The sequence below is a fragment of the Ammodytes marinus genome, assembly GCF_949987685.1.
Source record: "Ammodytes marinus genome assembly, chromosome: 16".
Taxonomy (NCBI): Eukaryota; Metazoa; Chordata; class Actinopteri; order Uranoscopiformes; family Ammodytidae; genus Ammodytes; species Ammodytes marinus.
The window spans coordinates 2049139-2061638 of NC_137220.1; the positions used below are offsets into that span (position 1 = coordinate 2049139).

The 12500-nt window shown below is 39.9% G+C and overlaps 1 protein-coding gene across 2 annotated transcripts in view; it reads left to right on the top strand.

The window, feature by feature from the left end:
- Positions 1 to 625: 625 nt before the first annotated feature.
- Positions 626 to 12500, top strand: part of btr30 (bloodthirsty-related gene family, member 30) — a 17564-nt gene continuing 5689 nt past the window's right edge. For both annotated transcript variants that reach the window (XR_013845240.1, XM_080043138.1), the window contains exons 1-12: positions 626 to 687; positions 2710 to 2831; positions 3173 to 3452; positions 4585 to 4751; positions 5080 to 5184; positions 6018 to 6113; positions 6499 to 6624; positions 7387 to 7494; positions 8270 to 8444; positions 10456 to 10545; positions 11147 to 11173; positions 11279 to 11305. Coding sequence is in view for 1 of the 2 variants with exons in the window: in XM_080043138.1 (XP_079899264.1) it covers positions 2715 to 2831; positions 3173 to 3452; positions 4585 to 4751; positions 5080 to 5184; positions 6018 to 6113; positions 6499 to 6624; positions 7387 to 7494; positions 8270 to 8444; positions 10456 to 10545; positions 11147 to 11173; positions 11279 to 11305 (1318 nt within the window). In the remaining variant the exon portion in view is untranslated. The remainder of the gene's footprint in view (positions 688 to 2709; positions 2832 to 3172; positions 3453 to 4584; positions 4752 to 5079; positions 5185 to 6017; positions 6114 to 6498; positions 6625 to 7386; positions 7495 to 8269; positions 8445 to 10455; positions 10546 to 11146; positions 11174 to 11278; positions 11306 to 12500) is intronic.

A 12500-nucleotide genomic window follows, 5' to 3' on the forward strand; every position in this document is an offset into this window, starting at 1 on the left:
AGGACTAGAAAAGTTTCTTAACTTCTTCCTATCCCTTTTGAACATTAACTATGTTATTTGAGTTATGTATTTGTTTGTTTTTTAATTTATTTCTTTCCTTTTTTACTGCTCAATCGTTTTATTTAACCATGTTCAATAAAGACTTAAAAAAAAAAAAAAAAAATTTAAATTAAATTTGGAAGTAATAATGAAATACAAATGTTAACTCTTCAAGGCTTTATCAAACAGATGCAAATGATGATTAGTTAAATATTGTCAAATTTGCAGTTGTATCCCAACATCTCTAGAAATAATTAAAATAGAAAAAATTACAGTTTTAATGTCAGTAATCAACTGACAAAGTTTCATGATGACATCTGTAAGTTAAAAATGTTTTATAGCCTATTCACCTGCAGCAGTGTCTTAACTTATACTGTGTGTGTGTGTGTGTGTGTGTGTGTGTGTGTGTGTGTGTGTGTGTGTGTGTGTGTGTGTGTGTGTGTGTGTGTGTGTGTGTGTGTGCGTGTGTGTGTGTGTGTGTGTGCGTGCGTGTGTGTGTGTCTCCACCTTTTCAAAACTCACCTGACAAGTCTTTCGCAGCTGGAAAACCACGCCCACTCCCTACGTCACAGTCTAACCTGCATGTCAAGATTTTAGGAACGAACGTGTCACACAGACACACACACAGGGAGAAAGAAAGAAAGAAAGGTAAGAATTCTGATGCTATTTCAACCTTAAAGGCGTTTGTTTTGCTGTGTTCGTTTCACTTTTTAATATATATTTGATTGGTGAATCTTAAACCTCAACATTGGAGGTCTATTTTTAACATGTTTCCTTGTGTGTTTTAACAATCGCCCACCCTCCGCCATCACATCTCACGTTGTTCCCGGAAAAAAACGATTTTCCGTTAAGTTTCGATAGTTGCGATAGTCTCGTATAGGCTATATTTAACTTAAAATGACATAGGCCTACATTGACTGTTTTGTTCGTCATCATGTTTGGTTTTGAGGAAATATGTTTTTTAGTGAATGTAACCTGTTCGTTCTCACCACGCCTCTCGCCGTCACCGAGTCTGATTGGTTCCATTTGTCTTTTTAAAATATTCAGTCGCAGGCAGCGTACTCATCTGTGTAGGAGTGAGACCCTGCGTTCCATATCACATACTTTTTCTTTTTACTACACTACATACTAAAGTACAGAAGACTTTTAGGGCCACAGACAGGAGAGAAAAAAATCAGATAAGGAAGATTTTATTTTCATTATGTCGAGAAATGTCAAGTCATCTAGGTCCATCCATGCTCACATTGGTGTTGTTGTAGCAGGCAATGAGCTGACAGATAAATATGCAAAATGCTCAGCAAGGAAAAAGACAAGTAGAGCGGCTAGTTTATTTCTATATCAATCCAGACACAAGGCCGTTATTCAAAGTGCTTTACAGGGGCATGACATACATCAAGACTAGACATTACAAATTGCATTTAAGAGTTAGTAAAAACAAAGAAAATACATCAACAACCTCTCTCTCTCACACACACACACACACAACCACTCTCTCTCACACACACACAACCACTCTCTCTCTCACACACACACAACCACTCTCTCTCTCACACACACACAACCACTCTCTCTCTCACACACAACCACTCACTCTCTCTCTCACACACAACCACTCACTCTCTCTCACACACAACCACTCACTCACTCACACTTTCTCACACACACACAACCACTCACTCACTCACTCACTCACTCACTCACTCACTCACTCACTCACTCACTCACTCACACAGTCACACGTTCCTGTTCATATTTTACATATTTTCCTGTCAGCGGGCCATAGTCTGGTTTCCTGTGTTTTACGATCTCATGTTCATGTGAATTATGTGACAGATGGACATGAGGTTTACCAGTGTTTTAGGAAGTACTCAAATACTTTATTTAAAGGTGGAGTCAGTGATTCTGGGGAACGCTTGTTGTCAAAATCAGTGAATATCTCCTCATGATCCGTGTACTTTGTGTGGGCACTAAAAATAAATCCAGTGTTAATACACAGCCTAGGCTCTGTAAACTGGTGTGTTGCTAGCTATTATGGGCCCCCATTTGTTACCATAGCATAGTTTACAGAGCCTAGGCTGTGTATTAACACTGGATGATTTTACAGCACACACACAGTACTGACAGGTAGTGGATCATTACTCATGATCCACTACCTGTCACACTCGCACTCACACTAGGGCTGCAACTAACGATTATTTTGATAATCGATTAATCTGTCGATTATTTTCTCGATTAATCGATAGTGTTTTGGTCCGTAAAATGTCAGAAAATGCTGAAAAATGTTGATCAATTTTCCAAAGCCCATGCTGACTTCCTCAAATGTATTGTTATGTCCAAAACACACAGATATTTCAGTTTACTGTCATAATAGGATTAAAGAAACCAGAAAATATTCACATTTGAGAATCTGAAATCAGAGAATTTTGAAATGTTTTATTAAAAAATTACTCAAAACGATTAATTGATTATCAAAATAGTTGGCGACTATTTTAATAATTAATTCATCGATTAATCGTTGCAGCTCTACACTCACTCACTCACTCTCTCTCTCTCTCTCACTCACTCACTCACTCACTCACTCACTCACTCACTCACTCACTCACTCACTCACTCACTCACTCACTCACTCACACACACACACATTTCATTCATCTCCCTGTCTCCCTCCAGTGTTTATGGCCATGGCTGAGGCTGCTTCAGATATCTTCTCGGAGCAGGAGCTGACCTGCTCCATCTGTCTGGACCTGTTTGATGAGCCGGTGTCTACGCCCTGTGGACACAACTTCTGCCAGGTAACACAGAGAGACAGACAGAGAGAGAGAGAGAGACAGACAGAGAGAGAGAGACAGACAGGCAGGAACTGTTGAGTTCATTCTTGAAATTTGTATTTCAACTTTTTGACATTTCGACTTGGTATGACCCTAATACTAATATTTTGTGTGTGTGTGTCTTTCTCTCTGTCTCTCTCCTTCCCTCCCTCCCTCACTCCCTCTGTGTGTGTTTGTCTCTGTTGTCTCTCTCTCTCTGTCTCCCTCCCTCCCTCCCTCCCTTCCTCCCTCCCTCCCTCCCTCCCTCTGTGTGTCTGTCTGTGTGTCTGTATGTCTGTCTGTCTCCCCCTCCCCTCCCCCTCCAGGTGTGTATTGGCGGTTACTGGGCGTCCAGTGCGGTGTGTACCTGTCCTCTGTGTAAGCGCCAGTTTGATGAACGACCTCTACTCAGCGTCAACAAGATCTTCTCCCACATCGCAGACAACTTCAAACAGGCTCGCTATGGCGCCGCGGGGTTACCCATGCCCACAGCGTATAATGCAGGGGCTCCGGGTAACGACACGGGGGCCATTGCTTCGGCTGGCGGCTCCAACCCATTCCTAACTGCATCAGGGGAGGAGGTGGTTTGGTGTGATGTGTGCACAGGTAAGGCTGGGAATATTTCATAATTTTTTGGCATTTTCAAGCTTTATTAGATAGTACAGAGTTGAAATGGGGTGGGGTCCACAACTACAGGGTCGGAGGTTTGATCTCCCTGTCTCCCTGCCACATGTCCAAGTGTCCCTGGGCAAAGAGACACTGAACCCTAAATGTCTCCTGATAGTTAGCTTGCACCCTGCGTGGTAGCTGCTGCTGCTATCGGTGTATGAATGTGTGCTCCAGTTGTAAGTCGCTTTAGATAAAAGCGTCTGCTAAAGGACATGTAATTTAATGTTATGAAATGGTGAGACAGAGAGAGAGGGGGGATGACCTGCAGTAAAGGTCCACTTATGAGAATATACCTATGAGAAAAGGCCACTTCTCTAACACACCAAAGTTACATAGTGCACCTTTAATAATTTGAGCTACTATGAATGTGATTTGAAAGAAAGTTGAATGATCCAATGAATGCATGTTTTTTCCACCGTCCCTTTGTAGAGGTATGAAACAGCAAAGCTACATACTGCACCTTTAAATCTATCTATAAAGCAAGAAACGTCTTTCTGTCTGTGTGTGACTCGCATATCTCTCTGACAGTAAGTCAGATCGGCCTGAGCTTCCAGATATGGCTTGCTCACGGCACGAAGGTGTGCATCCTTGATTGATTATGAAGTTTTGGACCAAATATGTAGAAGTTATCATATTTATATCATGCTGGCGGTGAATACATGCGCACACTGAAGGCCACAGTAACGACGGGCATGAAGTAGTCTCCGGCTAAACCCCGCCTCCCTCTGGTTTGATTGGCTGCTGCGACCAAAAGCTTGAAATGAGTGACGAGCGGGACACACACAGCAGACCGGCTTCCTACGGGCAATGCACTAGTAATCATAACACTGATGACCCCCTATCTACAGGTATTAAGCAGCAAAGTTACACAGTGCACCTTTTAAATAATCATAACACTGATGTAATGTTAACCCCTATCTGCAGGTATGAAGCAGCAAAGTTACACAGTGCACCTTTTAAATAATCATAACACTGATGTAATGTTAACCCCTATCTGCAGGTATGAAGCAGCAAAGTTACACAGTGCACCTTTTAAATAATCATAACACTGATGACCCCCTATCTGCAGGTATGAAGCAGCCGGCTGTCAGCTCCTGTGTAACCTGCACAGCATCGTACTGCACTGAACACGTGAAGCCTCATCAAAACACGCCGTTCTACGCCAAACACCCGCTCATGGACCCACAGGAGGCACTACGCGGCCGCACATGCAACATACACAGACGGCTCATGGAGGTAAGGAAAGCCACAATGTGTAACTTTTTTTTTTAATGAAAAAACTGATTCCTAAACTGGGGACACCAGTTTGTAAACGCTGCCATACTGAGAAATACAGAGAGTGTTGTGGAGCTGATTTAGTGATGGCTTGAATGTAACCGTCATTCATTTATATAAAAAAGTTACGCAATATAGCTTTTAATAATGATCATCTTGCTGCGTTTTACAATTTGTATCGGCTCTGAAACCGAATTAACTTGTGCTGTGTTATTTTACATCTATAATAAATGATTATGGATTGGTTATTGATTGTTAACTCTGACCTCATGGTGTGTTCACTGTCCAGGTTTACTGTCGGACGTGTCAGCGCTGCATCTGTGCCATCTGTTCGCTGGAAGAACATCGAACGCACAAGACGGTCTCGGTGCAGACAGAGAGACAAGGAAAACAGGTAGATACAGAAGAGACATGCAAGCACAAGTGCATTTAAAATCATTAGAATATCATGGAAAAGTAAAAACATCTTACACATAAAGTTGAAATATTTCAGCCAAAATCCAATATCTCAAAATATTAAGAATATTGCTTATCTTGGTCTTATGTAATACAGTATTATAATATCTCGAGATGCTGTATTTTTGAATTTCATGATAAAAATTAAAACTAAAAAGGCTAGAACACCTGATATATTAAGTTTTTGAATTAAATGTACATAAAGAAATTAACTTTTTCATGATATTCTAATTGTTTGGATGCACCTGTTTGATTACTTTTATTATTAAAAAGTTATTGTGTGTCCACTTTAATCCCCTTACCCTTGTCCTGTCTGTCCCCCTGTGCGTTCAGAAACTGTCTGTCTGTCTGTCTGTCTGTCTGTCTGTCTGTCTGTCTGTCTGTCTGTCTGTCTGTCTGTCTGTCTGTCTGTCTGTCTGTCTGTCTGTCTATGAGGAGAAGCAGCTTTTAGTTTTTATGCACCAAATATCTGGAACCAACTCCCAGAAAACTTGAGGTCTGCTGCAACCCTCAGTTCTTTTAAATCGAGTCTGAAGACTTTTCTGTTTCCATTTTAACCTGTACTTTTTATTTTATTTAAGTGTTTTACTTATTTTCATTCGCTTTTAAATGTCTTCTAATGTGTTTTATGTATTCTAATCTTGCCCCTGTAAAGCACTTTGAATGGCCTTGTGTTTGAATTGTGCTATATAAATTAACTTGCCTTGCCTTACCTATCTATCTATCCATCCATCCATTAACCCTTGTCTCTCTGTCCCCCTGTGCGTTCAGAAACAGGTTGCGCGTACGGAGCAGGAGATCCTGAACAGGATCAAAGAGAAAGGAATCCACCTCACTCAGCTCAGGAGGAAACTGGAGGCAGTCAAGGTCGGACATCTTGCTTTTTAGAAACATCCCCTGCGTTCCAAATCACATACTCTTTCTTTTTACTACTACATACTAAAGTACAGAAGAGTTTTAGTCTTCTTACTACACTACATACTAAAGTACAGAAGAGTTTTAGGGCCACAGACAGGAGAGAGAAAAAAATCAGATAAGGAAGATTTTTTTTTTTCATTATGTCGAGAAATGTCAAGAAAAAGAGGAATACTCGAATGCTATTGGAGTTAGTGGGGGCATTTATGTATTTTCAGCATACTACATATTGACGGGCATGTATTGGGAAATCTTAAATCCTTTGACACAAGTGGCAGGGCGGGGATCGAACCGGCAACCCTTCGATCATATAAAATGTAATGTAATGTTCCCACAGAACTATACGGAGGGAGAACGCGGTCAGGTAGAACACCTGCTAGACGATCTGACCGCCTCATTGGACAGAATCCGCTCTGATGTCATCGGCGGGATCGACTCACAGCTGGAGGCAGTGATGACTCAGGTGACTGGAAATGTGTTTAAACTAGTGTGTGTGTGTGTGTGTGTCTCTGTGTGTGTGTGTGTGTGTGTGTGTGTCTCTGTGTGTGTGTGTGTCTGTGTGTGTGTGTGTGTGTGTGTCTCTCTGTGTGTGTGTGTGTGTGTGTGTCTCTGTGTGTGTGTCTCTGTGTGTGTGTGTGTGTGTGTGTGTGTCTCTGTGTGTGTGTGTGTCTCTCTGTGTGTGTGTCTCTGTGTGTGTGTGTGTGTCTCTGTGTGTGTGTGTCTCTCTGTGTCTGTCTGTCTGTCTGTCAGTTATAAATGAAATGTACTGATAAATATGTTTGTAAAGTCTCATAGTATTAATATTGTGTGGTAAGCATCAAGATATTGTCTGTCTGATTTTATTTTCTGCTTAACATTTACCTTTAGTTTAAACAATGTCCTTAGAAACCTGTAAAGTAGAGTACGCCATTGGTTGGTTGGTTATTTATTTTATCTTTTGTTTTTTGTGTGTTCAGTTTTTTCAGTTGTGTGTTTGGGTTCTTTTAAAGAGAAAAAATATGATGTAAAAATAAATAATAATAAATAATTCAAATGTATTATTATTAAAAATATGAATGGATGAATGAATGGATGAATGAATAGATGGATGGATGGATAGATAGATAGATAGATAGATAGATAGATAGATAGATAGATAGATAGATAGATAGATAGATAGATAGATAGATAGATAGATAGATAGATAGATAGATGAATGAATAAATATATTATTATTATTTTCCAGGGAGAGGGTCAGGTGAGCCGGTTGGAGGAGGATCTCAACCAGCTGATGGAGCGGAGAGCAACACTGGAGGTCCAAGCTGTCAGTCAGGACCACATCGCCTTTCTGCAGGTAAATACTACGCATTACATCATCGCCTTTCTACAGGTAAATACTACGCATTACCACATAGCCTTCCTACAGGTAAATACTACGCATTAGCTCATTTCATGATGTTCACTGATGATTGTTTAAAGGTCTGTCTCTCCACACAATGAATTAAAAAAACACAACAGACAAGATATGCGTAATATTTATGGTGTGTCGCACACACACACACACACACACACACACACACATACACACACGACTTGGAATGCCCTTGTTAGTTCTTTTGAAATGAGGAATCCATCACGCACGACCATCCCTTCTCAATGATTAAACAAGTTAAAGGTGCAGTGTGTAATATGACATCATCAAGTAAGTTCTAGAAAGTTCTAGAATGCAACACTCCCTGGGTAACCCCACCCCTTTCGAATAATAACAGAAGCTACAGTGGCCTTCAAGGACAAGAACAATTCTAAATTTTAAACAATGCACCTGATGATTCCAACTATGACACTTTCAAGATGGCGGCACTAGGCCTTGGTCCAAAATATGCAGAAATATGGACATATAAGAGACCCTTTCTAAGGGAAAAAAAATAATTCAAAACATTTTTTTCAGCTATTATGCACTAAATTAAATGTACTTATGGATATTATAATTACTTTCTACAAAATCTGCTAGGAAATAAAACCCAAAATTCTACACACTGCAGGTTTAAAGGTGCTACGAGGAACTTTTGTATATTTCTGAAACAGTCTCATTCTTCCAAACAAACTACCTGAACCATTGTCTCCCTCAGAGTTTTGAGGAGGCGACCGCTCTGTCAGACGATCCCCACGAGGAGACGTATGATGAGGAGGATTATTCTCTCCATTTCCACCTGGCGGAGGTGAACAGCTGTCTGTCTGAAGCCAAGGACAAGCTGGAGGACGTCAGGATGGTGGAGGTGCAACCCAGGGGATCAGCTGACTCATGTAAGTCTATACAGAGAACGCACGCACGCACTCACTCACTCACTCACTCACTCACTCACGCACGCACGCACGCACGCACGCACGCACGCACGCACGCACTCACGCACTCACGCACTCACGCACTCACGCACTCACTCACTCACTCACTCACGCACGCACGCACGCACGCACGCACGCACGCACGCACGCACGCACTCACTCACTCACTCACTCACTCACTCACTCACTCACTCACTCACTCACTCACTCACTCACTCACTCACTCACTCACGCACTCACGCACTCACTCACTCACTCACTCACTCACTCACTCACTCACTCACTCACTCACTCACTCACTCACTCACTCACTCACTCACTCACTCACTCACTCACTCACTCACTCACTCACTCACTCACTCACTCACTCACGCACGCACGCACGCACGCACGCACTCACGCACTCACGCACTCACGCACTCACGCACTCACTCACTCACTCACTCACTCACTCACTCACTCACTCACTCACTCACTCACTCACTCACTCACTCACTCACTCACTCACACACCAGGTAAATAGAAGCTTTACTTGTCATTGGATTAAATTGTGAATATACACAACAAAATGAAGGTGCCCCCTTCTGCATTAACAGAAGTCTGCTATAATTGTGTGATCCAGATGATATTCGGTTCATGTAATAATGCTAGCAGACTATTGCGTGGAAGCAGATTATTTTTGCACTGTACTGAAAATGAGATGTTGTCGAACCTCTTTCTTAATGTTCATTGGCCTCTGTCTCAAGGTGCATTGCTACAATTAGCGCTGCAATCTATGGTTTTTCTTTTGCCTCACTTTAACTCAAGTGTTTGAACCTATGGTAACATGTCATGTGACTTCTTCTTCTTCTTCTTCTTCTTCAAAAAAGGTGCCGATCCTGTTCAAAACAAAAAAAAATATTTTTAGTTTTTAATCTGGCACTTTTAATATGAATTTCGATACTTTTCGACACTACAAAAAAGGGGGAACACAAATGTCATAATTGTTCCTTATTTTAAAGCAGAACCTTTTAGAACAATGAGAATAGTCCTCTGTGGAAGGAAGTGTAGAGTATGCTCACACTGGGAGAACACACTAGACTTTAGGCATCAATCGTGCTTGACCACAGACAGTACAGAATTCCTACTATTTGACCTAAGGAAATACGATTGAATTCCTTCGTGATTTTTCTCTACTTATGACATCTATTGCAGTAAGGGATCCCTTACTCTGGCGACTCTCCCTGAGATTTCTCAATTTTTAATCCCGACAACGGGTTTTTTTACTGGGAGTTTTTTCTCAGCCGAGCTAAGGGTCTAAGGGCAGATAGATAGATAGATAGATAGATAGATAGATAGATAGATAGATAGATAGATAGATAGATAGATAGATAGATAGATAAAGGGCAGAGGGTGTCATACTGTATGGAATGTAAAGCCCACTGAGGCAAAGGTCTATTTGTGATATTGGGCTATACAAAAAAAAAATTATCTGATATGATTTTGGAAATACCATGGTTATTTTTTATACATCTTTATCAACAAAAAAAAAACCTTTTGTGGCTGTTTTTCTTCCAGTCCGCCATTTTTTTTGCTGCTGTTTGTACGTATAAAGTGATGAGATTCAAGATTCAAAAGCTTTATTCGTCACATTCTCATAAATGCTGCTTGTTGGAATAAAATGATAATTATTAAGGACTGATTAAGGACTATTTAACCGCAAACTGTACATGCCCGGTTACTGAACACAGACTTACTGCCAATGAGATTGATGCTTTGTGACTTTTTATTTTATTTTTATTTACTTTTTATTGTGTTTTGTGTCTTGTTTTAAATGTGAAATTTTGTTTTTTAATGTGAAACTTTTATGTTTTTATGCTGCCTTCTTGGCCAGGACTCTCTTGAAAAAGAGATTTTGAATCTCAATGAGTATATTCCTGGAAAAATAAAGGTTAATAAAATAAAATATTATTTATTTCTTTGTTTATTCCAGTCTCGTCCGGTGACTTGATGCAGGCAGAGAGCATGTTGAGTCTGAGAGCCAGCAGCGCCAACCTGAGGAAGAGCTCCTGGTCTCTGAGAGGTTAGTCACTCTGTCTGTCTGTCTGTCTGTCTGTCTGTCTGTCTGTCTGTCTGTCTGTCACTCTGTCTGTCTGTCTGTCTGTCTGTCTGTCTGTCTGTCTGTCTGTCACTCTGTCTGTCTGTCTGTCACTCTGTCTGTCTGTCTGTCACTCTGTCTGTCTGTCACTCTGTCTGTCTGTCTGTCTGTCTGTCTCTCATTCAGACAGACAGACGGACAGACACACAGTCACTCACTCACTCACTCACTCACTCACTCACTCACTCACTCACTCACTCACTCACTCACTCACTCACTCAGTCTTTAGACCCTTAATTGTTAAAGTTATAGTCGGTAATTCTGGACGCTTGTTGTCAAAATCACTTTTGTCATAATCAGTGAATATCTCCTCATGATCTGCTAACTGTCTGTACTGTGTGTGCTGAAAAAAAATGCCTGTGTTAATACACAGCCTAGACTCTGTAAACTGGTATGCAAACAAAGGAGGCCCACCTGTAGCACGCATCATGTCAGTTTACAGAGCCTTTAATATGTTATGTTATGATTTAAATATTGCACTAATATGAACTAATATAATTGATTGTGTTTTTCTGTCTCCATTCAGAAAAGAAGAAGTACAAATCGGTCTCAGGTTGGATCCATTTCATTAATACACAATAATCTACATTTATTATGATATTTTTATTATATATTAATGAATTTAAATGTTAATGAAGTTACTCTTGTTTGTTTACAGGACATAAGAAGGCTCGAGTCTACATGGGTCAGTATCAACTACCAGATTTGTATTATAATAGATTATTATTATTTAGTGTTTATACAGCAGTGGTTCTGAGCGAGTGATTTCATTGGACGAGAAACCTTCTATGCGTTCTGAAGGAGTGCTGATATGAGCGAACAACATCACTCTGACTGTTCACCAAACTGACAAAATCAGTCCGCTTATGACTTTATATTTGTATATTTTAGCGTAGACAATCATACAACATAACGTACAGAGTCGAGTATGTATCAACAAACAGACAGCCTCTCCCTCCCACCCCGTTACCAAAAGGGTTCAGCCATAGAGTATCACTCATAAGCTTTTATATCTGCTCAATGATTTTTTTCATTGTTTTGACGTTAGAAAGTTAGTATTTTATGGTATATTATAAACTAATTATACATTAGAGGAGCTATTTATTTATTTTTTTCGTAATGTACCTCGATAATAAAAAATTAAATGTGGAGAATAAACTTTACAGTTCCGAACTGCGGTAAAGTTGAAAAGAAATAAAAAATTATCTCAAGTAAAAATAAATAAATTAATAAATATATAATTAATTTTTTAAACCTCATAAATATCTTTTGAACTGTTGAATAAAAAAAAATCAATACAAATATATTTTCCTAGCAGATTTTGTAGAAAGTAATTATAATATCCATAAGTACATTTAATTTACTGCATAATATTAATAGCTGAGAAAAATGTTTTGAATTATTATTTTTCCCCTTAGAAAGGGTCTCATATATGTCCATATTTCTTCATATTTTTGACCAAGGCCTAGTGCCGCCATCTTGAAAGTGTCATAGTTGGAATGTCATCAGGTGCATTGTTTAGAATTGTTCTTGTCCTTGAAGGCCACTGTAGCTTCTGTTATTATTCTAAAGGGGTGGGGTTACCCAGGGAGCGTTGCATTCTAGAACTTTGTAGAAGTTTCTTGATGATGTCATATTACACACTGCACCTTTAAAGGGACACTGTGTAACATTTTAAGTAATGTATTAGCTAAAATCAATATCCTCATTCATAAATATGTCCTCATTGGTGTAAAATCACCTCTGCCAATAATCTGAATTATCCTCCTGAGCGCAGAATTACAAATATTAATATTACATTTTGTACATTGAGCAGGCAAGTCTTATGGAGGCATCCATGTTTTTGGAATGTCATCAGGTGCATTGTTTAAAATTTAGAA